Source organism: Vipera berus (assembly GCF_964194415.1).
Source record: "Vipera berus genome assembly, chromosome: 1".
Classification (NCBI taxonomy): Eukaryota; Metazoa; Chordata; class Lepidosauria; order Squamata; family Viperidae; genus Vipera; species Vipera berus.
The window spans coordinates 185139927-185167261 of NC_138202.1; the positions used below are offsets into that span (position 1 = coordinate 185139927).

General features: G+C 47.0%; 2 protein-coding genes across 8 annotated transcripts in view; both read right to left on the reverse strand.

Annotated features, from left to right (window-relative positions):
• LRRFIP1 (LRR binding FLII interacting protein 1) overlaps window positions 1-27335 on the reverse strand; it is a 156391-nt gene that overhangs the window by 120441 nt on the left and 8615 nt on the right. The gene's annotated exons all lie outside the window — the stretch shown is intronic.
• Window positions 932-18924, reverse strand: LOC308659410 (uncharacterized protein). Of its 3 annotated transcripts, XM_081312986.1 has the most exons (5): window positions 17000-18077; window positions 15540-15712; window positions 14762-15313; window positions 6053-6182; window positions 932-1208 (listed from the first exon to the last, which is right to left on the reverse strand). In XM_081312986.1, the coding sequence occupies exons 3-5, from the start codon at window positions 15195-15197 to the stop codon at window positions 1034-1036; spliced, it is 741 nt and encodes a 246-aa protein (XP_081169112.1). In that variant the 5' UTR covers window positions 15198-15313; window positions 15540-15712; window positions 17000-18077; the 3' UTR covers window positions 932-1033. The 3 variants fall into 3 exon arrangements, 2 of the variants coding, with proteins under 2 accessions (XP_081169112.1, XP_081169111.1); XM_081312985.1 differs by lacking the exon at window positions 17000-18077 and having other exon boundaries at window positions 15540-16518; XR_014024523.1 differs by lacking the exons at window positions 932-1208; window positions 6053-6182; window positions 17000-18077 and adding an exon at window positions 18093-18924 and having other exon boundaries at window positions 14342-15313.

Sequence of the window (27335 nt, forward strand, 5' to 3'; positions counted from 1 at the left end):
CCTATACCAGTGAGTGGGTAGACCTCCTATGAAGGAATTAGGGCTTCAGTTTCTACCTCTTTCCATGTAGAGATTGGCCACAATGGGGTACACAGTTGAACCCATGGTGCAGCTGTGTTTTTGTCTGTAGAAACCATCATTATATTTAAAATAGGTGGTTGTCAGGCAGAGGTCCAGCAAGGCACACATGTGATCTGCATTGAGATTGGTTCTATCACCTAACGTGCTGTCTTGTAGCAGTCATTTATTCACTACCATGACAGCTTCAGTTGCTGGAATGCAGGTGAAGTCATATCGTAATGATTAAGAAACAATCCCAACCAGATCCAGTTTTAGTTTCAAAACCCTGTAAACTGTTGATGTCATGAGTGGTATTGCTGACCAGAGGGATTAATAAGGAGGTTAGATGTTTTGCAATGTTGTAGATGATGGTGTTGGTGCTGCTGACAGTGGAGTTCCCTTTTTGTGGATTTTGGAAAGTCCATATATGCACGGAATAGCTTTCCCAGGGTAAATGTGGTAGTATTGTGGCTTGTCAATAGCAATGTCCTTCAGTAGTTGTTGCAGGAAATCAATGACCTTTTTCTTATAATTGCTGGTAGGATCTCTCTTCAGAGTCTCATACATACCAATGTCCTTCAGAAGAGTGTCCACCTTGGCACTGTAGTCATCTATGTTCAGGATAACTGTGCATCTTCCTTTATCAGCTAGTGAGATGGTGATGTTCACAGATGTCTGCCTAGGGATGTCACTGCTCTCCTTTCTTATAAGGGAGTGTGGATTTGTAAGTGGCTGACAAATCGCATGTCATGGTTTTGATAGATTAGACCAATAGAAATAAGAGGTAATTGCTTTCCTCAAAGAACACTTTTAATGGCTACATAATACCAGCATGAACAAAGGTGAACCCAAGACTGAATGTTACCCCTCCAAAAGATTACAAATTACAAGTTGAACTCCCCACCCCTTAGTGTGTCATAAATCACAATCCCCAATTAACACCTTTGGCGGGCTTCCTAACAGTAGCTCCAGCCTACCAAACATTAAGGCTGCTTGACCTTGGTTCCCACAAGAAAATTATTGTTTTGACTAAACTATAAGAAAGCATGTCCTCCCTCCCATTGCTGTGGTAACTGAAAAACGAAGAATGGCTGTTTTCAGAGCGTTTGAAGGTTTGACAGTCGGATCCCCTAAAGAAGAGAGAAATCCTGTGAATGGAAAAGAATTTAGAGTCAAAAATCATCCCCTAGGCTTATTCAAATGCTTATCATAAAATTTATATATTAATCTATCAGCTTTTACATCAGCACTTTTCACCCAGATGGCCCCTGATAGTGGGTAACATTTCCATTGCACTAGATACTGCAACTTTCCCTTGTACAACCTTGAGTCAAGGATTTGTTTTATTTCATAATGAGTCTCTCCCTCCACAACAAGAGGATCAGGTGCCTGTTTGGGAGGAGGTCTCAATGTGGACTCTCTGTAAGGCTTCAATAGGCTGCAGCTTTAATTCCACAGTGACTGGATTTATAATCCGCACCATGGAGAAAGGTCCACAGAATTTTGGTCCCAATTTTTTACTAGGCAGTTTGAATCTTATTTTGTAGAGAGGGAAACCTTTTCACCCACATGAAATGATCTCAGGGTGGGGAGTTTCCTCTTGTCTGCCTGCTCTTTGTAAATTATTGATGCTTTTGTCAGAGCTGCTTTTGCCTTGTCCCACATGGTTTTCCAAGAAGTCACCCATTCGTCTAAAGTTTGAGAAACAGGAGGATTCTGCGGGAGCTCAGGCATGGGAATGAATTCTCTACCAGTAGCTATTTTAAAAGGAGTGAGTCCAGTGGTACTATGTACTGTGTTATTGTAAGCCACCTCAGATAAGGGGAGGAGGTCAGCCCATGTGGTCTCTTGGTAGTTCACATAGCACCTAATATATTGCTCCTCCATCGAGTTAGCCTTTTCAGCAGCTCCATTAGTAAACAGATGAAAAGCCGATGACAGTCCCTATATGGACCCAATAAGTTTCAGAAAGTTTCTCCAGAACATGGCAGTGAATTGCACCCCCTATCTGATGTAATCAGCTTCAGAGCTCCATGGAGTTGGTACATAAGCTTTTTTTATTTTTTTATTTTAATTCCATTTATATCCCGCCCTTCTCCGAAGACTCAGGGCGGCTTACAAGCTTTTGTATTGGGACAATCTGGATAAGGCATCAGCTAGGAATTTTTTCCCCTCCCAGGATGTATTTTATTGTAAAGTTGAAATGGTTAAAATACTGCACCCATCGAACTTGCTTAGGGGATAATTTCTGAGGGTTTTTTAGTGCCTCTAGATTTTTGTGATCAGTCCATACTTCAAAAGGCAAGTCGCTCCCTTCAAGAAAATGACACCAAGTAAGCAGAGTCCATCTCACAGTGAAAGACTCTTTCTCCCAGACTGCCCACCTTCGTTCAGTGTCCATTACCGTATTTTCCGGCGTATAAGACGACTGGGCGTATAAGACGACCCCCCAACTTTTGAGATGATTTTCAAGATTTTTCGTCTTATACGCTGGAAAACCAGTGAGCCTGGGAAGGCACGCCCTCCCCTCTCACTGTGGAGGAAGCAGGGCAGGCTGGCGTTAAGGAGCACTCCTTAGCAGCTGGGGAGTGCGCACGTGTGCAGGACTGTCCTGCCGGCTCCCGCCCGACGCTCTTCCCTCTTGAGGCAGCATCCCTGAGGACTCCTTAGGAGCCGGGGAGCGATGCTGCCTCAAGAGGGAAGAGCGTCTGGCGGGAGCCAGCAGGGCAGTCCTGCGCACCCGTGCGCTCCCCAGCTGTTAACGAGCACTCCTTAGGACTAATTTATAATCTCTCATGTAAGAAAATGCTGGGGGGGGGGGAAAGAGAATTCATAATATGGTTTGCCCTGAAAAGGGATTTTGATGGTTATCATGTGTGTTTGCAAAGGATTCACGGGTCGGGGAAAGGGAGGCATGTGGAGGAATGCTAATGACCAAACCCTCATATCAATGGTACAATGATTTTGTCGTATCAGTGGTACAATCATTTTGACGTCATCTTGGCTTGTTAAAGTTAACAAGTTTAACCTGGCTTGTTAAAGTGCAGCATGTAGGTGTATTCAAACACAGCGCCAGAAAGGTAAGAGCGTAGAAAGGCGAGGTGCCAATACGTGGAGAAAAGAAAGGATGCGACCTATTAAAAATGCCTAGCACTTACTTAAGTAACTACTAAGATTCAGCAAACGGAGTAAGCCCGGTGGAAGAAGAACTGCCGGGGCTGCCTCTTCAGAGGGAAGGAAGAAGAGGCCTCGCCTCCCCTATCCCAACGCCGTCTGCTGCCACGGTCTAGGGTTGGGTTACCTATAGCCCACACGTACGTCGGGCGCTTTCTCCCCTTCCATTTTTTGTTCATGACAAATGACACCCTCTTGCGGAGGGGGGGGACGCATGTTGAGGGGCGGCGGCGGCGCCCGCAAGACAGCGCGAAAGAGATGAAGCCGTGCAATTTTGCGCTATTTCCCTTGCGGCGCGCGGCAGCATCCGGAGCTTGCGCGAGGGGCATCTGGGAGGCCGGCGCGCTCGCTCGCTGGCTGGCTCTCCTGCTCGCAAGACAGCACGAAAGAGACGAAGCCGCGCTATTTCGCGCTATTTCCCTTTCGGCACGCGGCGCACGGCAGCATCCGGAGCTTGCGCGAGGGGCATCTGGGAGGCCGGCGCGTGAGCGCGGGAGAAATTCTGGCACGGCGCAAAAGCAGGTGCTGCTCGCCCACCTGCCTGCGCGCTCGCTTGCTGGCTGGCTCTCCCGCTCGCTCGCTCCCCGGCTCCTAAGGAGTCCTCAGGGATGCTGCCTGAAGAGGGAAGAGCGTCGAGCGGGAGCCGGCAGGACAGTCCTGCACACGCGCGCACTCCCCGGCTGCTAAGGAATGCTCCTTAACAGCTGGGGAGCGCGCGCGTGCGCAGGGCAATCCTGCCGGCTCCTGCCTGATAGCTGATTTTTTTCCGGCGTATAAGACGACTGGGCGTATAAGACGACCCCCCAACTTTTGAGGTGATTTTCATGGGTTAAAAAGTCGTCTTATACGCCGGAAAATACGGTAACTTTTTGGAGATGCAAGCGCAGGGCTGTAAATTTCCACTGTTGTTGCTTTGCAAAAGAATAGCCCCCACAGTTACATCCCTGGCATCAGCTTGAATGGTAAATTGTTTTTTTTCAGGATGGTTGAGAATGGGTTCAGCTGCAGTCCTTTTAAATTCTCAAAAGCAGTTTGGCATTCAGTGGACCATCAGAGTGATTGGCAGGGTTGCAGCTTCCTACCCATTTCCCCCATTTTTAACAGCTCGGTCAGTGGCAAGGCAATTTCAGCAATGGAGGGGATGAATTGCCGGTAGAAATTAGCGAACCCAAAAAAACTCTGGAGCTGCTTTCGAGTTCATGGAGGTTGCCAGTCCAATACTGCTCTCACTTTTGCTGGGTCCATTTCAACACCTTCACTGGAAATCCTATATCCTAAGTAATCAAGGCGTGTTTGACAGAGCTTGCATTTTGAGAGTTTGGTGTAAAGTTTGCCATTTAATAGCTTTTTTAGCACTTCATGCACTAATTTAACATGCCCATCCATGGTCTCAGTATAGATGAGAATGTTGTCAAGGTAAACTGAAACTCCCTTATATAGGTGATTATGCAGTACTTGATTTATCAATTGCATGAATACAGCAGGAGACCCCTGCAGATCGAAAGGCATGACATTGAATTGGAAACTTCCCAAGAGGCTGTTAAAAGCGGTTTTCCATTCATCTCCTTCCTTGATTCTTACTCGGTAACACGCCTCTCTCTCTTAGGTCTAATTTGCTAAAAACCTTTCCTTTTGCCAAATGGGATACATGTCCTTCATCGAGGGGAGGGGGTACCTGTTCTCCAAACTAACACAAATTAACCTTTTATCATCCATGCAGTCTCATCGATCCGTCTTTCTTTTCCTTAAACAGAGACAATTGCTTTTCTCAAAGAACACTTTTAATGGCTACATAATATCAGCACGAACAAAGGTGAAACCAAGACTGAAAGGTTACATAGTAAAAGTTGAACTCCCCACCCCTTAGTGTGTCATAAATCACAATCCCCAATTAACACCTTTGGCGGGCTTCCTAATGGTAGCTCCAACCCGCCAAACATTAAGGCTGCTTGACCTTGGTTCCCACAAGAAAGTTCTTTTGACTAAACTATAAGACTGTATCTCCCCCATTCCATTGCTGTGGCAACTGAAAAACAAAGAAACATAGCTGTTTTCAGAGTATTTGAAGGTTTGACATTGTATCAAAGAGTAGTCTTTAATGGTACTACTTCTACATGGAAGGAAGTAAGCACTGGAGTACCACAAGGTTCCGTCTAAAGCCCAGTACTATTCAATATCTTCATAAATGATTTAGATGAGAGAATAGAAAGGAAGCTTCTTAAATCTGCAGAAAACACTGAGCTGTCAGGAACAGCCAACACCCCAGAAGACACGCTAAGGATCCAAAAAGATCTTGACAGACTTCAACAATGGGTTCTACGCAATAACATGAAATTAAATGTGGAGAAAAGCAAGGTTTTACACTTAAGCAGGAAAAACTAAAGGTACAAATTAGGCAAAACCTTGCTCAAAAACAGTAACTGAGAGGGACCATGGAGTGCTGGTGGACAATCACTTAAACATGAGCCAGCAGTGTGTGGCAGGGCCAAAGATGCTATTACAATCATTGTTTATATAAACAGAGGCATAGAATCAAAATTGTGTGAAGTATTAGTACCACTTTATAAATCCTTAGTAGGACCACACCTGAAATACTGTATCCAGTTTTGGTCATCACATTCCAAAAAAAGATGTTGAGACTTTGGAAAAAGTACACAGAAGAGCAACTAAGATTGGCCTGACCACATGACTCCCACCCCCTTGCCTCTACCAACTCACCACAGTTGCCCCTTCATTGCCATAAAACCCTGTTCATCCCTCTACCCTCGCTCTTCCACTCCACTTCTCCCCTCCCCTTCACCATGTGCAATTCACTCACAGAACCAATCGCTCTGTCTGATTCACCACACTACCCAAGTAGCTGTGTAGGGTCCAGGCAAGGAGGATGCTAAGTGGGTGGCAGCAGGCAGGGTAGCAGTGAGACCCACTCTGGATTGGCCCCAGGACACCTGTGGGCACAGGAGGGAAGGGAAAGTACACTGACATTAGGGGCTCAACACTTGATCCAAACAGGCTGTTTAAAGCCACTCTTCCTTCAGGCTGACTCTCTAGATGGATTTGCTAGTCCACCATACTGTTGCAGGGGATGATGTGTATGGCAGCCACCACATGGGGCAAATCCGAGGAAGTCTCTGCTACAGTGCAGCTGTAGTTTGCAATACCAACTGGCAAGACTCAAAAAGCTCAAGAATTTGTTTTAGAGAAGTGTTTTTTTCAAACTTGGCAACTTTAAAATGGGTGGACTACATCTCCCAGAATTGGCTGAGGAATTCTGGGAATTGTAGTCCACCTATCTTAAAGTTGCCATGTTTGAGAAATGCTGCCCTACAATCTTACTGCTTAAAGATTTCTAAATAAGAAAAAAAATAAAATAAAATATAGCTAACCTCCCCAGCCCACGCAAAAGACAATCCTCACCACTGGAGAGCAAGGAAACTAGACATCCCACTTCTATCCTATAACAGTCTTGCAAAACAGGCCAGGGAGAGCTTCATTTGCATCCTATAGACAAGAGACCCCAGCAAGTGGGAAGAATCTAGCTACTTAACCAGTGCCCTATACTGAGTCTTCAGCCAGCCAACCAGCTGCTGGACCCTCTTACACAATGCTAGCAGGCCTTTGGGCAGGGAAACAGGTGGCCACACCACAGACTGCATTTTGTGAATGAAATCAGGAGAGGATGGAACGTTGAAACATTTTTCTCACGTTTGAACCCCTGATGTCACTTGTTTGGGTTGTGAGGCACATGGCGGGCCATACTTTCAGCGCTGACACAGATAAGAATGCAATGTGATCCAAGAAGCCACTTTGGGCTTCAACTCTGAATGAACTTGGGGTGCAGAGCTAAGCAAGGGTGGGGGACCACCAAGAAATTCCCAGGGCAAAGTGGGAAGACTGCCCCTGAGCATATGCAAATTGCTCCCATTTTCTGGGTAGCTGAAGTAGTGTGAGAGGTACAGGGGGACAAGAAGAGGGAGGGAGGGAGGGAGGGAGGGAGGGAGGGAGGGAAGAAAAACAACTCTGAGTTTTACTTTGTGGAGGAACAAGGAGTGGTCAAGGGTCTACACCTCCACTTCCCAGCAGCTGCTGTGCAAGAACGACCTCTCAATTATAACACCTGTGGACATCCAGAGCGCTTGCGGGCATGGGATACAGGTGAAACAGCAATGTCATTGAGGGCTACGCACTTGATCCAAGCAGGTTGTTTACTTTACTTCTCAAACTTGGCAAATTTAAGATGGGTGGACTGCCAGAAGTCCTCAGCCAATTCTAAGAGTTGTGGTTCACCCATCTTAAAGTTGCCAAGTTTGAAAAACAATGCTCCACCTGTCACCACTCCCTCCACCTCCTCCTTGCCTGGGCCCATTCCCACACAGCTAATTGTCATGCACAGCAAATTGGCCAGGGTGATTGGTCCTGCAGTTAATCACCCAGGGTGAGGCAGAAGGTGAGGAACTGTGAGGGAGAGACAGAGGGGAAGGCAGGCCCTGGGTGTGGAGGCCAGAACAGTGCGGTGGAGGAGGAGCAGGAGGGCCATTGCAATGGGGTAGGTGTGACCACGATGGGTCAACGGGGCAGGGGGACCAGGGAGAAGTAGCCACAGCCAACTGTCCCATTCTGGACTGAGACTAAGTCTGTTCTTCTTGACCAGATCCAGTCTCCAGAACAGGACATTACTAGTATCACTTGAGTAAGCTCACGAGTTGAGATGTTCAGTTGGGCATCTTCCTTACACTGATGACAGTGAACCTCAAACTGACAAATGATCTTATCCAGTGTTTTCATGTAGATTTTAAACAAGAGTATTGAGCTCTGAGACTCCCCAGATTGAGCAGCTATGCATTTGACCTTTCTCCACTGTCAACAGCAACTGGAACCAACCACAGAGAAAGAAGATGCAGACTCCCCATCCCTACAGTCAGTCAGAACAATATGATTGACTCTCTCAAAAGAGAAATCAAGAACTACTAAAGATAGATTTCTTAGTGCAACCAATGATGTCAATCTGAAATCAGATTGAAAGGAGTCCAAATAATCTACTTCCTTCAAGATTCTGTGGAGATATTGCCTAACACAGACCTTTTCAACTTTTTCACAGATTGTATGACTTTTAGGACTTGACAATATTCGAGTACCACCAGTGCTTAGTAAGGTGTCAAAAACCTGATGACTAAAAAAAGGGGGGGATTTTGGGTTTTATTGATTAGATTGATTTGTTGTTATAAAAATGGCTAGTTTATACTATTATGGAAAAGTAAAAAGTTGAGGTTCAATGCTACTGCTTCATTCTACTGCAACAGACAAAATCAGAAGTCAATGCCTTTTCTTTTCTTTTTCCTTTCTCCACCTCACTTTTCTTTCCCTGTTTCCTCCCCACTGTGTCCTATTTGCTTTTGTATTTTTGTATTTTATTCTATAATAAAATGTCACAAACCATAAAAAAGAGGAAAAAGTATTTATCTTAATTTCTTTGGTGGCAGTTCCTTTGCTGAATCACTTTCCCTTTGCACCGACAAATATATGATGAATTTATCTATATTTATTAATGTGCACCACTACCTTGGTGGTCACCTGGCTGGTCGGCTCTTCTTCCTCTCTCCCTCTCCTCTTTTTCCTCACTGCCTGCTGGGCTCTCCTTCCACAGCCAATGCTCCCTCCTTCTTGTTCCTCACTGCCTGCTGGCCTCTCCTTCCACAGCCTCTTCTCCCTCTTTTTCCTCACTGCCTTGTGGGTTCTTTCCACAGGCTCTTCTCCCTCTCTCTTTGTATGTCCCCTTCTCTTTCCCTCTTTTTTCCCCTCTCCCACCAAAACCTCCTTTTATATCCTCTCTGTTCCGGGTCCACTGGAAGCGCCAATCAGCTGGAGCTGCGTGCGCCAATCCTGTGCTCCCAGGAGAGTCCCGGCAACACCGCATGCTGCTCCAGCTGAATCTCCACCCAAAGACTGCGTGCAGCTGCCTGCCACCCCCAAGGCCACCAAATGCACCAATCATTTAAAGCCACGGGCACCGATCCTGGGCTCTCAGCAGAACCCCGGCAACACCACAGCTCCAGCTGACTCTCCCACAGGCCTGTGCAGCGCTGCCACCGCTTCACCTCATCCACTTTTATATCCTTTTAAAAACTTTTTACAGTGCTTTTCAACCCATTGTACTCATACCACCTGCCAGGTGCCAATGTACCACCAGTGGTATGCATACCACTGGTTGAAAAGCCCTAACCTAACACATCTATTTTATTTCAACAGCCACCCATCTCAACAAATAACTCGGGGCAGAAGAAAGTTGAGGACTGGTTGGAAATTGTCTAAAATTACTGGAGCTAGTGATGGCTTCTTGAGGAGATGGTGCACCACTGATCCCTCAAAACCAAATGAACCATCCTCTCTCTCCAAGAATGATAAACTTATGGTCATAAAGTTGTCCCCAACTTACAACAGTTCATTTAGTGACCATTCAAAGTTACAACTGCACTGAAAAGAATTACCTATGACACTTATTCACATTACGACCATTGCAATATCCCTATAGTCATGCGATCAAAATTCAGATGTTTGGCAACTGACTCATTTATGACAGTTGCAGTACCTTGGGTCATGTGATCAGTTTCTGCAACCTTCTAACAAGGAAAATTAATAGAGAAATCAGATTCACTTAACAACCATGTTATTAACAATTGCAGTGATTCATTTAACTTGGCAAGAAAGATCATAAAATTGGGCAAAACTCACTTAGCAAATGTTTTACTGGCAATAGAAATTTTGGGCTCAATTGTGGTTGTAAGTCGAGGACTATCTGTATAGTATAGTATTTCACAAAATTTCATCTATCATAGTAATAACTGCGGGGAAAATATTTACATGAAACAGAATTTAAAACAGCAACAAGTTGTCATGTTCGCTTGATTTTGAGTACAAGTGGACATATTAAAAGTTCAAATCTTAAAAGAGTTTTTTAACGTTATTCACTAAAATAGACTGAGTGTTCCTTTACGGGGAAAATCAATCTTGATGACTGTACTAGTATATTTCATGTCTTTAATAATTACGGAAGACTCATCTACTTAACTCCAGCTTATATTGACAACTCTCCTAATTTCTGTGTCATCCTATAAAGCATGGGTCTCCAAACTACAGCCTGCAGGCTACATCTAGTCCTGGGTAAAGTTCTTCCAACCCACCAGCTCTTCCCATCTGCTCTGCTCCAATCCTTTCCAAACAGCACAGGGCAAGAAAACAGGCTTGTATTCACCACTGTTTGCAAAGGAAGGTAGGATTCTCTCAATTTCTCCAATGGGAGGGTTGAGACACAGCTGGAGGGTTGCTATACAAGAAAGGGAAAGCATTTAGGTCAAAACCCACTTCAGCCCACGTCTTAAGAAAGTAGGACTCTTGGAGACAAGATTTTCAAAGCAGAATCTTTTACTAAGAAATAGGAGATAGCAGGCATAATAGACAGGATCTGAGGAATTCCCTCACAGATCAATATTTTTAAAGTGTCCCCAAGTAAACCCCACCCCACAGTTCATTCAGTCAGTTCCAGATCAACCAATCTCCAGATGGTAAATCTATCATGGGAAACAAAAGATAGCAATCTGTTTGCAGCAGAATCATTTCCACAGCTCCTCACACTTCCTCCAGAGAAACAAACCAGATCCCGGAGGGTTGTATTTCTTCACTCCAGCCCCTTTTCTAGTTGCCCGTAACTTCAGAGTATCAAAAGCAATTGGTTATATTGCCCGTAACTTCAGAGTATCAAAAGTAATTGGTTATATATAGAGCACGGAGACGGCATTGGTCACACTGGTGAATGATCTCTGGCGGGCTCGGGACAGGGGTTGCTCCTCTGTCCTAGTCGTATTAGACCTCTCAGCGGCTTTTGATATCATCGACCATGGTATTCTACTGCGGCGTCTCAGGGGGTTGGGAGTGGGTGGCACTGTTTTACAGTGGTTCTCCTCCTACCTCCTGGGTCGTTCGCAGTCGGTGTTGGCAGGGGGACAGAGATCGGCCTCAAGGCCTCTCATTTGTGGAGTTCCTCAGGGGTCGGTTCTCTCGCCCCTCCTGTTCAACATCTATATGAAGCCGCTGGGTGAGATCATTCGTGGTTTTGGGGTGGGGTATCATCAGTATGCTGATGATACCCAGCTTTTTATTTCCACCCCAGATCAACCCAGTGATGCCCTCTCCGTGATGTCCCGTTGCCTGGAGGCAGTGAGGGTCTGGATGGGGAGGAACAGGCTTCGTCTAAATCCCAACAAGACCGAGTGGCTGTGCATACCGGCATCTCGGGTTGTCCATTCTATTCCATCTTTATCTATAGGGGGTGAGGTGTTACCCCCCCATAGATAGGGCTCGCAACTTGTGCGTCCTCCTTGAGTCACAGCTCAGTTTTGAAGATCATATAGGAGCTGTGACCAGGGGGGCTTTTGCCCAGGTTCGCCTGGTGCGCCAGTTGCGGCCCTACTTGGACCGAGATGCCCTACGCACAGTCACTCATGCGCTCGTGACCTCTCGGATAGACTACTGCAACGCTCTCTACATGGGGCTGCCCTTGAATACCACTTGGAGGCTCCAGCTGGTGCAGAATGCGGCCGTGCAAGTTGTGATGGGGGTCTCCCGATACTCCCATGTAACACCTCTGCTCCGCGAGCTGCATTGGCTTCCAGTTGCCCTCCGGGTGAGATTCAAGGTGCTGGTGATGACCTATAAAGCCCTAAATGGCATGGGTCCGGGTTATTTACGGGAGTACCTTTTGCCGGCGTTAACTTCCCATCGTCCCGTGCGCTCCCACAGAGAGGGCCTCCTCAGGGTGCCGTCGGTCAGGGAATGTCGATTGGCGGCCCCCAGGGGGAAAGCATTCTCTGTGGGCACGCCTGCCCTCTGGAATCAGCTCCCTGTTGAGCTCCGGATGGCTCCCGACCTTTGCTCTTTCCGCCACGACCTGAAGACTTGGCTATTCGAACTTGCCGGCCTGGACTGAGGGATTGGGATTTTAGATTTAAAATTTAAAATTTAAAATTCTAGAATGTGTTTTATTGTTCAGGGCTACTTGTTTAATTTGTTTTAATTTTTATATATTATGTGTTGTATATAGTGTTTTACTTGCCCTGTACACTGCCCCGAGTCCTTCGGGAGAGGGGCGGTATACAAATCCAAATAATAAATAAATAAATAATAAAATACTGTAATGAATAGCAGGCAGGCGGAACAAACAAAAGGTTACATTTAAGGAAGGAAGTGAAAGCAATAAAACCCCATGCTTATTCCCTGTCCTCCTTGGGAAGGGCAGAATCCAGGGGAGGATGAGATTTGGGTTTTGCACAGAATAGTTAGAAATGAAATATATTCTGACAGTAGGATTCTCTCAATTTATCCAATGGGATGGTTGAGACACAGCTGGAGGGTTGCTGTACAAGGAAAGGGAAGCATTTTCCCCTTTAATATTTGCACTACTTTGAGCCAGCTGAAGGGTTGCTTCCTTCCTCCTCCCCCTGAAGGGGAGAGATTATCAAAGGGGCTCCCTTGGATTGTTTCCCACCCTGAGAAAGAAACCGCCATCTGAACTGACTCAGGGCAGGCTGGACAAGGAAGAGGAAGCCAGCCGGAGGGTTACTTCCTTTGCTTGTGGGGGGCTTAGGAGTGATCTGGACTGGTTGGGGACTGGCCTCATGCAACATAGCTTCTCATCATTTTTTTCTGGCAAACAGAATGCAGGTAGTCCTTGACTTACAAGCATCACTGGGATCAGATCTTCCGTTGCTAAGTGATACAGACATCAAGTTAGGTAAAGGTTCCCCCGCACATGCGTGCTAGTTGTTTCCAACTCTAGGGGTCGGTGCTCATCTCTGTTTCAAAGCCAGCACTTGTCTGAGGACGTCTCCGTGGTCATGTGGCCGGCATGACTAGACGCCAAAGGCGCACAGAATGCTGTTACCTTCCCACCGTAGTGGTCCCTATTTTTCTACTTGCATTTTTACTTGCTTTTGAACTGCTAGGTTGGCAGAAGCTGGGACGAGTAACAGGCGCTCACATCAAGTTAGTAGTGCCCAATTTTAAACCTTCCTTGTTGCAGCTGTTAAGTGAATAACATAGCCATTAAGTGAATCCAGCTTCTCCCATTGACTTTGACTGTCAGAAGCTCCCTAGAAAGTGAAAATGAAAGAAAGTCACATGACCCTGGAACAATGCAACCATCAAATACCTGCTAGTCACCAAGGACCCATATTTTGATCACATGACTGTGGGGATGTTGCAATGGTCACAAGTAATTTTCAGTGTCATTTCAAATTTGAATAGTTGTTAAACAAAACGTCCTATGTCAAGGGCTACTTGTATTTAACTAGTTTTTCCATTTCACTGAATAATTCAATTGATTAAAATACTGAATTTAGTCTTTAACATAGTCACCAACATATGAAATCATTTACTTTTTTAAAATATTATAGAATGTTGTAGAACTCTGGTAATTTTTATGAAAAGAAACCAAATGTTTAGTGCTGTTCAAATACATTATTTAACATCCTGTTGAAGCTAACCACTGTTTTCTCAAAAATACTTTGAGAAACTAGGTAGCAGATGTTATTTCAGCTGAGCTATTTTAAGGTTCTGTTATGACATCCAATCTAGCACAGATTATGTACGTCAGGCAGCCTGTTGCACTACTTCAGGCAAAGTACTTCATGGGTGGGTGGGTAAGTGAGGTACAAAATGGAACAGAGTTATGAAGGATTCAGATTCAATTTCAAAAAGATTTTACATATTCCATAAGGATATGAAAATAACATTTGTATGCAACTCTTTAAATATGTACTTTTTCTGGAATTCTGCACTGCTTTCTTTCTCATGTTTTGAAGCATCTTTTCAAAATTTAATCCAAAGCACTACATATCCCTATCAAATATATGGCTTATATATATTCTAGGACTAAATGTTAATTTGTAAAAAAAGTATACAATTATTCTGACTTAGAATGAGATCCCTTCCCATGAACATCCACATATTTTGAAGAAAGTTGACAAAAAGCAAAAATTTGCAATGCATGTGTCAGGACCCACTTCAAACCCACATCTCAAGAAAGCAGAACTCTTGGAAAGAATTTCTTCCAAACAGGAACTTTTATTAAGAGTATCAATACACGTCCTCGAATGGAAGCAAACACAAATCTCCAGCAGGAACGTGTGACAAAACAGAGGTTGCTTTATTCAGCTCCAATGCAGATAAAGTGAAAACAAAGTCAGTGTTGGTAGCACATCACTCCCAACGCTTACATAGCTGCCAGGTACAGGGCTCCACCCTCAAGCCACAGGCTAACATCTGCCCCTGCATCCATATAATCCCTCCTCCCCCCTGCAGCTCCGTTTGCTGCTGCCTCCAGACGCCAGCCTCACGCGCGTTCGTCAGCCCATCTCTCCCCTGTCCGGTAGCCCATCCCCAACCAGGTAAGGAGACCAGGTAACCCCCACCCATATCTCTAAACACCCAGCCCCACCGTGCCCAGCTACACAAGGCATGCCACAGCCCACACTACCCTCTGCAAATCCAGGGACACCTGTTCCTGGGCTCTTCTGGCTGGCAGCCATCCCAGCAAGGAGCTCCAAATGCTCCGCTGCTTCCCCCAAGGTCCCCACACCTAACCGGTCAGCAGCGGAGCCACCAGGACGCTCCCGATGACGCGCAGTCCTCTCCAACGCCTCCTGGACCAGCTGTTCGGCGGCAGCACCGTCCAATGCCTCCTGAGCCAGCTGGTCAGTGGCAGACCCTGCAGGGAGGCCCGTGTGCGCAGCCATGCCTCCTGGCATTCCCGGAAGCAGCTGGCAGTCAGCCGAAGAGGCAGGGAGCAGCTGGCAGTCAGCCAAAGAGGCAGGGAGCAGCTGGCAGTCGGCTGAAGAAGTGGGACACCCAGGAAGGCTGGCGGCGTCTGTAGAGCAGGGAGATGGACATGGCCGCCCGGCAGTAGGCCCCATGGGGAGGCAGACAGAGGCAGGACCTGGGGGTGAGGGGCCGGCGTGAGAGGCCACCTCCCCCACTGAATGTCGGGCCCACAAGGCTCGACAGTCGGCTCCCCCTACCAGGGCTCCACCTGGAAGACAAGGGGTTACACGTGAATGATCGTCCACCTGACCGGAGGGCTCTGCCCTTCCCCCACCCGGCTTCCCCGGATGCTGGCGATGAAATGCCCGAACTAAGCAGGGTGCATGGACATCCACCTCCTTCACTCATGAGGCTTCTGTCATGGGATAACCCTTCCACAATATTAAATATTGCAACCTCCCCCTCCACACCCTAGAGTCGAGGATCTCCTGTACCTCGAAGTGATCGTCATGTATAGGTCCTGGACCCTCCTCCTCTAGTCCATGGGCTGATACCCCGGCCGACTTTAGCAGGTTGCTGTGAAAGACTGGATGTATCTTACCCAGATACTTGGGCAGTCGGAGCAGCACCATCACAGGGTTGATAACCTGTGTCATCCTGAAAGGCCCTAGGAAATTGGGACCAAGTTTTTTACAGGGTACTTGAAGCCGCATATATTTAGTGGATAGGTACACTAAATCCCCCACCTGGAAGAGTTTAAAGGGTCCACTTTTCTTGTCCACCTGTTCCTTACTCGTCTCTGTAGCATTGATTAGGGCCTTCTTTACTGTCTCCTACACTGCCCCCACCTGTCTCATCCATCCTCTGGGTTGGCATGGGAGAGGCTCCTCCTGGATATACTCGGGAATGGGGACGAAGTCATGGCGAGACACCACCCTGAATGGGGAGAACCCAGTGCTGCTATGCACTGCGTTATTATGTGCCATCTCAGCAAACGCCAACAGGTCCACCCAATTAGATTGCTGATATGACACATAACATCGTAGATACCGCTCCACCATTGTGTTTGCTCTCTCTGCTGCCCCTTAGGTACTTGGATGGTATGCCAAACTGAGGCCTTGGGAGGATCCTATAAAACGAACAAACTCCCTCCAGAATTGAGCTGTAAACTGCACCCCTCGATCCGAGATGATCCGTCGGGGCACTCCATGTAGGCAGTATATGTGGGTATACTGCCGCCTGGCAGACAGTAATCCCTTGCACGGCACAAAATGTGCTTGTTTGGAGAACAGGTCAATAACCATCCACATGACATTATAGCCACGACTCTCTGATAATTCGACTACAAAGTCCATCTGAAATGTCCTGCCAGGGTCTCGTAGGATCCGCTGCAGTTTGGAGTAACCCCAACAGCTTCCCCGTACGAGGTTTTGCAGTGGCACAGGTGTGACAACCTTGGACATGGTCTTCGATCTCTTGTTTCATACATGGCCACCAAAACTGCCGGCAAGCCAAATGTAAGGTTTTTAAAAACCTGAAATGTTCTGCCTGCTTAGCATCGTGACACTGATACAGCACCCTCTGTCTCATGGTTTGGGGTACATAGATTTTATCCCCATGCCAGGCCAGCCCATGAAAATGTTCGGATGGCTTTGCAACCAGATATCCCCCTGGAGCACTTTCTGTGCAGGAGGTCTGTAAGGGGCAAGGCTATCGAGGCAAAGGATGGGATGAACTGCTGATAGAAATTAGCAAAGCCCAAAAAGCTTTGTAGTTGGCGATGAGTCCTTGGCGCCTGCCATTGTAGAATGGCTTCAACCTTCTTGGGGTCCATCTTCACCCCTGCCTCAGATATTCTGTACCCCAAATAGTCCAACTGGGGCCTGTGGAACTCGCAGTTAGGCAGCTTCACATACAGCCGAGCCTGCAACAACTTTTGCAACACCTGTCTTACCCGGACGATGTGTTCCTCCATAGTGGTGGTATATATGAGGATGTCGCCCAAACACACCAGTACTCCTCGGTATAGATGTTCATACACCTCATTAATCAGCTGCACGAATACCGCAGGAGCACCTTGCAATCCAAACAGCATAACCCTGAATTGGTAGCTGCCAAGTGGACAGTTAAATGCCGTCTTCCATTCATCACCACACTTAATCCGCACCCTGTAGTATGCCTCCCTCAGGTCCAGCTTTGTAAATATCCTTCCTTTCGCCAGATGGGCTAGAAGGTCTTTCATCAGGGGAAGGGGGTACAGGTGTTCCACACATACCCCGTTGATGCCTCGGAAGTCAACACATAGCTGTAGGGAGCCGTCCTTTTCCTTGAACAGGACAGGTGCCGCGATGCGGGAACAGGCCAGTTGGATGAAACCTTTCCAAGTTCCGATCGATATATCGTCACAGTTCCTCCATCTCCCATGACATCATAGCATACATACGGGGTTTGGATAATTTGACCCATGGCTTCAATTCAATGGCACAATCCATTGGTCGATAGGGTGGCAGGATGTCACATTTTTGCTCAATGAACACGTCGAATAGATCGGAGTACACCTGTGGGACCTGGACCTCCTGTCTGGCCTCTGCCTGGCAGGCTCCCACCCCCTCAGCTTTCCCTTCTGGTTGCACGAAGTCATGAACTGGGGGCTGGGGTCCTGTCCTGATATGTAAGTGACAGCAATCTCCCTCCCACCAAATCATTGGACCCCATTTATCGAGCCAGGTAAGCCCTAGAATCACCACCTCAGTCATAGAGGGCCCTACTATGAAATGAAGGATCTCCCAGTGCTCCCCCATCTCCATCCGTATAGGCTCCATCACATGAGTAACAGGTGCCCCCCCAAGAGGAACCCGTCCACCTGCTCAAATCTGAGTGGGGTGGCTAATTGTTCCATCTTAATGCCCACCTCGGACACGAACCATTTTACTAATGAGGCAGTGGGTACTACCAGAGTCAACTAAAGCCCAGTATGCACCCTTCTGTCCCGTCTGTGGGCTCACCAACACAATACAGATTGCAAAAGGACACACCGGCACACTCACCATAGGATCCTCATTTGACTCATCAGCGCTGTCATAGACCATCGGTTGATGTCCAGCAGCCATTGTTGTCTCCACCCCTGTGTGGGACGACCGGCTAGGCGTCTCGCCCACCAGCTGATGTGCTGCTCATGTTCGTTCCATGCACTTCCTGGGTGTTGCGCTGCATGTTCCAGGGGTTGTTGGAACTGCTCGGGGCACCAGGGCTGGACACTCGGCCACCCTATGTCCCGGCTGATCACAACGGAAACACCAAATCCCCCCTGTCCGGTAGCCCATCCCCAACCAGGTAAGGAGACCAGGTAACCGCCACCCATATCCCTAAATGCCCAGCCCCACCATGCCCAGCTACACAAGGCATGCCACCCTTTGCAAATCCAGGGACACCTGTTCCTGGGCTCTTCTGGCTGGCAGCCATCCCAGCAAGGAGCTCCAAATGCTCTGCTGCTTCCCCAGAGGTTCTCACGCCTAACCGGTTGGCAGCGGAGCCACCGGGACGCTCCTGACGATGTGCAGTCCTCTCCAACGCCTCCTGTACCAGCTGTTCGGCAGCAGCACCATCCAACGCCTGGCAGGGAGGCCTGTGTGCACAGCCGCGCCTCCTGGCATTCCCGGAAGCAGCCGGCAGTTGGCCAAAGAGGCAGGGAGCAGCTGGCAATCAGCCAAAGAGGCAGGGAGCAGCTGGCAGTCAGCCGAAGCGGGATGCTCAGGAAGGCTGGCGGCATCCATAGAGCAGGGAGATGGACACAACCGCCCAGCAGTAGGCCCCACGGGGAGGCAGGCAGAGGCAGGACCTGGGGGTGAGGAGCCGCTTCCCCCACTGAATGTTGGTGATAGCAGGCATAATAGACAGAATCTGAGATTTCCCGCACAGTGCAGTAGATTATAGTATCCCCAAGCAACACCCCACCCCATGGATCGACTGCCCAATGTGGGATAGCCAATCCCCAAGTGTTAAGTCCGTTGTGGGAACCATTGGCCCATCTCCAGCTCACGCAGCAAGGGTCGGTGGCTTCTTCACACCTTCCTCTGAGAGTGTAGACATAAATCAGGCACTGAGGTTACACTCCTTATTTCCTCCTTTGTTCTGATAGTTTAAAAGATAGAGTTCAGAGAGAGAGAGATAATGCAGGAAACAGGATACAGACCCAATAAACAAAATAAAGCATTTCATTGTAGCAAATAGAGGAAGTGAAAGTAATAGCCCTACAGGCACATTCCCCCTCCCCCTTGGAAGTATGGCCAAACCCAGGAAAAGGTGGAATGAAATAGAAATGAAATGAAATAAAATAGGAATGGCTTTTGACAGCATGAACTAAAGCTACCTAACTGTACAAGTTTTGTTACCATGACTAATAAGGACTATGCAGTCCAAATACATAAGTGGCCATCATTGCACCTAACACCTCTCAACCTATTGTCTGCCACACCAAAAGCTACTCAAGTCAATCAGTGAAATATTTTCAGAGCTGTATGGAAAAGGGGAATGAACAACGTTGTTCTCTAAATGAAATCTCTCTTTTATGTAGAGCAGACATGTCAAACTTGCAATGTCACGTGACGTCGCGCAACGTATTGGGATGGTTTTGCCATTGCCGGCAATGAGGTGGGCGTGGCTTCCAGATGACGTGTCCAGCCTGCGGGTTGGCAGTTTGACACTCCTGATGTAGAGATTAGGATCAAAGTTAGCATTTAAATTTGCTGCCTGACTGAAAAAAAATGAGGGGAGATACTCCTACTGACAGCTGGTTTGAAATTATCTATAAAACTACACTAAGAGACTACTGTAGTTGAGGGTAAAGATGTGCACAAAGTAGTTACAATTTGGTATTCTAAGCCAAGAAACTGTCCCTACAGACAAGTTTATTCTTTAGCTTTTGTAAACATCTTGGTTGTGTAACATGTAGGATGGGTGATAAGTAGAACATTTTTTTAATGGTGATCTGCACAAAACAAGAAAGTATATGGCTTCAACATTTTAAAAAAACTGCAAAATCTGTGCAAAACCAAAAGGCAGCCAATACCGAAATGAGTTTTTCTCAAGCCAATCTTTAGTTTGGAACAGCAATTCATACATTTTTTTAAACTGAATGTCTTCTATGATTAAAACAGCTGGCTAATGTAGAGCAAACACTAGATTTGCAATGGAACATGAACAGTTTAAACTGTTCATGTGAACAGCGTAATTACTGATACATACACACAAGCATATACGATCTACAAATTTGAAATATAGGATAAAAATTAAATATACAAATATATATATTTGTATTTGTAGATAATTAGGAATCTTAAAAAGCTATTGTATCCAAGCATATAAAGCAGGAGTGCCAAACTGCCGGCCCGTGGGCCGGATGCATCATAGCAAAACCGCACCCACCCCATTGCCGGCAATGGAAAAAAAAGTCACGATACATCACAACACATCACGTGACGTTGCGAGTTTGACACCCCTGATATAGAGGAATGTATGGCCAAATTAAGCTGAAATTAATCTTTTTTTAGCATCAAAAATTCAGTAACACTGTACTTGTCAGAAGCCATATCTACAGGGTTCCCCTTCTTTTCACCCTAATCCAATTTTTTAGCCCTCTTTCATCCTGACCCGAATCCCTCTCCTCTTCCTGGGTTCTGCCATACTCCTGGAAGAGAGGGAGGAGTGCTTTTCAGGTTGTTGCCTTGACTTCTTCTATCGCTACAATGTAACATTTCACTTTCCTGCATATTTCTTCTGTGAACTTTCTCACCCCTTGTTGTCAGCTAGTAAGAGGGGGGGGAGAAGAATGGAATGCAACCTCTGGCAACTGGTTTGTCTCTGGGCTTCCAGGAGAAGATGCGAAAAGCCGCCAAAACAACGCTGCAGCTGGAGACGACCTGATGTTATCTCTCTTTTTCTCACAAGGAATTTAACTCCTGGGGATTGGCCTGTTTGAACTGACCGGATGAACTAGGGGGTGGGGTTTTGCTTGGGACATTTTAACCTATCAATCTGAGCCAGAAATCCTCATATCTTGTCTCGTATGCCTGCTATCAACTCCTCCTAAAAGATCCTTTTGGAAGAAACTGTTTCCACAAGTTCTACTTTCTTATCAACTCCTCCTAAAAGATCCTTTTGGAAGAAACTATTTCCACAAGTTCTACTTTCTTAAGATGAGGTTTTGAGCTGGGGCCTTACAGTACCAGAGGAAGCATTTCACTGTATTACCCCTCTCTTCTGAAATTGCTTGCTCCCCTAAGCCCATATGACTTTCTTCCCACCTTTACGGTCTTTCTAAAGCAGATAAAAGCACAGTTCTTCTAGTGGACCATGAGAATTAACTGTACCAAACAACACCATTTTCTGTAATGTTAACATTGTAAGCATAGAACTAAGGATTGAACTCAATCTATTTTAATTAATTCTTACATAATAAAAACATAATATAAAAGTAAATTCTATAAGCCACTTTCAGTCTGGTTGTTTAGTGTTAGGTGGGAGACACATTTCAAAAATAAATCAGAAAGTTAAACATTGGGTTTTATCTCAGCTCTATAATTAAGATTTTTCGTGTGCAGGAATTTGTTTGCCTTTAAATCAGTCTTCAGCAACTATATGGCCCAATTAAGGTAATTTTCTAGGCAAAGTGATGTGCCACTGCCCTAGGTGACTTGCCCACAAATATTCAGCTAGCTTTGTGCCTAAGGACTAAAACTCAGGTACCCACCCCCTCACCCCCGCTTCAGTTCAGTGTCTTATCTGGCTAGTTCTCATAATATACAGAAAGGCTATCTAATTAACAAACTGAAAGAAGTTAAAATTGCAATGACGCAAAAATACAAACACAAATATTTGATTTTTTTAAAATAACAGCCAGTACTGGAAATATTACATGAGAATTGTTGCAATTACATCTAATTCTCTATAAAAGTTCATTAATACATGAATTCAATTATATCTATCATACAGTTTACAAAGTTACAAAAAAGGGGAAACCATAAATCACTTCTCATCCACTCTGCCCAAATAAAGGTTTGAGCATCATAGATTGGAACTTGATGCAGGAGACTTTATGCAATTTGATTTGTTTGTACAGTTTCCTTTTATTGGTTCATATCCATTTCCCTTTAAAAAAATATTATATCCTGTAGATGTCAAGAACCAAAAGCAACTAAATTGTCTGAAATATCCTGTCACAAAACTTTCAAAAAGTCTATGAATTTGTAACACTTAAATAAAATAATTATAAAAAGGCTCAATTTTACACTATATGTATGACATCAAAAAATACTTACCGTATATACTTGAGTATAAGCCGACTCGAGTATAAGCCGAGACCCTAATTTTACCCCAAAAAACTGGAAAAAGTTATTGACTCGAGTATAAGCCAAGTATAAGTATAAGCTTGGCCCCTTCTTAGCAACATATCTATATTCTGTGCCACGCTGAGCCGCTCGTTGACTCTGGCAGCATCCCGGAGCTGGCTCGGGCCGCGGTTCGCAGGGTCCGCTCATCAGGCTGCCAGGCTTCCTGGCAGCACATCCCGCAGGGAAGGTCTGCTAGGGAGGCGGCAGTCAAGCGTTGTTTCCCTCCTCGTGCGTGTGTGTGTGTGTGTGTGTGTGAGAGACCTGCGGGAACGGCTGGTAGAGGTGGCGGCAGTCTGGCGTTTGCGTTTTTTTGTGTGTCGAGCCCCGTGGGCCCGACACACAGGAAGGGGGGGAATGCCGGAATGCCGCTTCCCTACCAGCCATTCCCGTGGGTCTGACACACACACGCACGCACGAGGGGGAGAAACAACGCTGGACTGCTGCCGCCTCTACCAGCTCTGCAAGCCTCTGCCGCCCCTTCTCTCCGCTGCCTGTTCCGAACGAAGGGGCGTCCCTTCGTTCGGGCCAGGCTGCTGAGAGAAGGGAGCGGCAGAGCCTTGCAGAGCTGCTCCCTTCGGCTCCTCTTTGTTCAGGCCAGGCAGCGGAGAGAAGGGGCAGCAAAGGCTTGCAGAGCTGGTAGAGGCGGCGGCAGTCCAGCGTTTCCCCCCCTCATGCATGCGTGCGTGTGTCAGACCCGCGGGAATGGCTGGTAAGGAAGAGGCGTCCCCCCCCTCCTGTGTGTCAGGCCCACGGGGCTTGACACACAGAGAAACGCAAATGCCGGACTGCTGCCACCTTTACTAGCCATTCCTGCGGGTCTGACACACACACACACACGCACGAGGGGGGAAACAACACCGGACTGCCACCTCCCTAGCAGACCTCCCCTGCGGGATATGCTGCCAGGAAGTTGAGAGAAGGGGGCGGCGGGGGCTTGCAGAGCTGGTAGAGGCGGCGGCAGTCCAGCGTTGTTTCTCCCCCTCGTGTGTGTGTGTGTGTGTGTGTGTGTGTGTGTGTCAGACCCGCAGGAATGGCTAGTAAAGGTGGCGGCAGTCCGGCATTTGCGTTTCTCTGTGTGTCAAGCCCCGTGGGCCCGACACACAGGAGGGGGGGGACGCCGCTTCCTTACCAGCCATTCCCGCGGGTCTGACACACGCACGCATGCATGAGGGGGGGAAACGCTGGACTGCCGCCGCCTCTACCAGCTCTGCAAGCCTTTGCTGCCCCTTCTCTCCGCTGCCTGGCCTGAACAAAGAGGAGCCAAAGGGAGCAGCTCTGCAAGGCTCTGCCGCTCCCTTCTCTCAGCAGCCTGGCCCGAACGAAGGGACACCCCTTCGTTCGGAACAGGCAGCGGAGAGAAGGGGCGGCAGAGGCTTGCAGAGCTGGTAGAGGCGGCGGCAGTCCAGCGTTGTTTCTCCCCCTCGTGCGTGCGTGTGTGTGTCAGACCCACGGGAATGGCTGGTAGGGAAGCGGCATTCCGGCATTCCCCCCCTTCCTGTGTGTCGGGCCCACGGGGCTCGACACACAAAAAAACGCAAACGCCGGACTGCCGCCGCCTCTACCAGCTCTGCAAGCCTTTGCTGCCCCTTCTCTCCGCTGCCTGGCCTGAACAAAGAGGAGCCGAAGGGAGCAGCTCTGCAAGGCTCTGCCACTCCCTTCTCTCAGCAGCCTGGCCCGAACGGACAGTTCTTTTTTTTTGTTGTTCACTGGAGTATAAGCCGAAGTGGATTTTTCAGCCCAAAAAGTGGGCTGAAAAATTCGGCTTATACTCAAGTATATACGGTACTTGAAATTATTAACCATTCAGCATTTCAGCTTCTATTTTGGATTTGGATCAATACTATTACATTTTGCCAAAGTCAAAAGCATTCTCTAAACAAAGTCATTCCAGTGGTTCTTGGAATTTAAACTTCTGATATCTATAATATTCTACAATGATTTTGCTTAAAATGGCCATTTATTAGTAATGTTAGTAATGTTATTAAAAATTATACTTGCAAAGATAAAAATGAATGCAAATGATAAAAATAAAATAAAGGTAGAATATAAATAAATAAAACCATAATAAAGAACAAACAGAATAGCACAGAGCTGGAAAGGATCTTGGAGGTCTTCGAGTCCAGCCCCCTGCTCAAGCAGGAGAACCTATACTAGGGGTCAGCAACCCAGAGCCGCATGCAACTCTTTCACGCCTCTGCTGTGGCTCACAGTCCTCCGCCCAGTCCTCCACCCCCTAAAAAAAAAAGTTCAATCAATCAATTCCAACTTCTCATGGGGGAAAAAAAGATCTCGCAAAGTTGGAATAGATTGACTGAACTTTTTTTTAGTCCCAGAAACAAAATAAGTTTGTGGGCAGTCCAACAAACAAAAGAAGTTTGTGGGACTGCCCACAAGCTTCTTTTGTTTGTAAGACTGCACACGGCAGCAGAGAAAGTGATGGAGGACCGCATCAGAGCTGGAAAGAAGGTGCCGCATGGGTCCAATCGGGGGTGCGGGGGGAGGGTGTTTTCTGTCAAGTATCTTGTACGGAGCTGGGGAAACAGGCTGGGTGGGGGGAGTTGCCAATTCTGCTGCTATGAGACCCGTCAGATTCCCCCCAGTGGTCATGATCCCCCCAGCCAGCCAGCCAGCCACCATCGCCCGACCTACCCCTTACCTGGCCAGCCAGCTGGCACAAAGCCTCACCTCTCTTCTCCTCATTTTCCTCCCCACTCTGCTCCATCCAAGTTGAAGACAGCGGAGACGCAGCAGCGGGATTGCTCTCAATAAGGCGGGCACACACGAGGGAGTAGCGCATCCGGCTCTTATTTTTTTGAGAGCAATCTCTCTGCTGCGCCTCCACTTTCTTCAACTCGGATGGAGCCGAGGAGCTGCTGGGGGCCTCTTGAGTGGGAAGGACAAGCTTTGCTGCTGGGCCATGCCTGGACTATGCCCTGCTGCTGCTTTGCAAACTCCACCTTTTCTGCTGGGGAAAGATGCATTGGTAGGGTGCTCCGCGCGGGGGAGGTAGCAGGGAAAAGCAGTGGCAGCAGGGCACTCTGCACTGCGGAGGTAGGAGAGAAAAGCAGCGGCAGCAAGGCGCTCCATGCAGGGGAGGTAGGAGGGAAAAGGGGTGGCAGGGCACGCTCCATGTGGGGGTGGTAGGAGGGAAAAGCAGCGGCAGGGTGCACTCTGGCGGGGGAGGTAGAGGAAGAAAGCAGCAGTGGCAGGGTGCTCTGTGCGGGAGGGGGGTAAGCAGCAGCAGCAATGGTGGAAGAGTGCTGGGGGAGAAGCAGCAGGGTTTTGTGGCTCCTGGTGTTTTCTTTTCTGTGGGAAAGGGGTCCAAATTTTATTTTATTTATTTATTTTAATCCCATTTATATCCCGCCCTTCTCCGAAGACTCAGGGCGGCTTACAATTTAAGCACAAACCAATGTGCTTAGCAATAGCCTTCATTCTATGTATATGCCTGCTTATTAGGGCTTTTGCCCCCCCCAAGCGGCATTATTACAAAGTCAGCTTATTGCCCCCAACAATCTGGGTCCTCATTTTACCTACCTCGGAAGGATGGAAGGCTGAGTCAACCTTGAGCCTGGTGGGATGCGAACCTGCACTAATTGCAGGCAGCTGGTGTTACTTAAGGAGGCATTAGCCCACTGCTCCACCAAGGCTCAATGGCTCTTTGAGTGTTTAAGGTTGCCGACCCCTGACCTATACCATCTCAGACAAGTGACTGTGTAGTCTTTTCTTAAAAACCTCCAGTAGTGGAGCACCCACGATTTCTGGAGGCAAGCTGTTCCACTGATTAATTGTCCTCATTGTCAGGAAGTTTCTCCTTAATTCTAGGTTGCTTCTCTCTTTGATCAGTTTCCAACCATTGTTTCTCGTCCTTCCCTTTGGTGCTCTGGTGAATAACGTGACCCCCCTCATCTTTGTGGTAGCCCCTCAAACACTGGAATACTGCTATTATTTCTCCCCTATTTCTTCTTTTCTTTAGGCTAGCCAAACCCAAGTACTGCAGCCATTCTTCACATGTTTTAGTCTCCAGGTCTTTGATCATCTTAGTTGCTCTCCTCTGAATTTTTTCCAAACTCTTGACATCTTTTTTGTGATATGGTGACCAAAATTGGCTGCGGTATAAATAGAGTTGCTTAAGTCCAACTTTGGCTCAGTTTTACCGTATGCAACAATATATGTTTTCCCAGAGAACTCTGAGGGCAGAAAAGGCAAAATACAGTGGATATAGAAAATCTACATGCTCCTGTTAAAATGCATTTCTGAGATGTAAAAAAAAACAGACCAGAATGTTTTCCATGTTTAATATATAAGTTGCACAATTCAACTGAAAAGCAAACCAAAATCGTTTAGGAGGAAATAATAATTAAACACTAGAATAATATGGCTGCATAAGTATGCACACCTTTACACTAATACATTGTTGACACACCTTTTGATTTTTATAACAGCATTCAGTCTTTTGGGGTAGGAGCCTAATCAGCATGGCACAACTTCTCTTTGGGAATCTTCACCTACTCTTCCTTGCACAAATCTGTCACATCTGAACACAGCCATTTTCTGTTCACCACACAGATTTTCAAGTGGATTCAGGTGCAGGGTCTGGATGGGCCACTCCAAAACTTTTATCTTCTTTTAGTGAAACTATTCTTTTGTTGACTTGGATGCTTTGGGTTATTGTCATGTTGAAAGGTGGAATTACTCTTTATTTCCAGTATTTTAACAGAGGCCTGAAGGCTTTTTGCGCCAAAATTGACCAATATGTAGAACTGTTCATAATTCTCTCTATCTTGACTAAAGATACAGTCCCAAAGCATAATGCTGCCACCACGCTTCACTGTGGGTCTGGTATACTTCTGGTTATGTGCAGTGTTGTTTTTCTACCAAACATACTTTTTGGAATTATGG

Excerpts from the sequence above, each read along its gene's own strand:
- LOC308659410 (XM_081312986.1), bottom strand. The coding sequence starts at position 15,197 with ATGGGGCCTACTGCCGGGCGGCCATGTCCATCTCCCTGCTCTACAGAC. Across the intron at positions 6,183-14,761 it reads TGTCCCTGGATTTGCAGAGG|GTGTCCTGGGGCCAATCCAG; the intron begins GTAGTGTGGGCT and ends CTGTGCCCACAG. Across the intron at positions 1,209-6,052 it reads CAGACAGAGCGATTGGTTCT|GATTTCTCTCTTCTTTAGGG; the intron begins GTGAGTGAATTG and ends TTCCATTCACAG.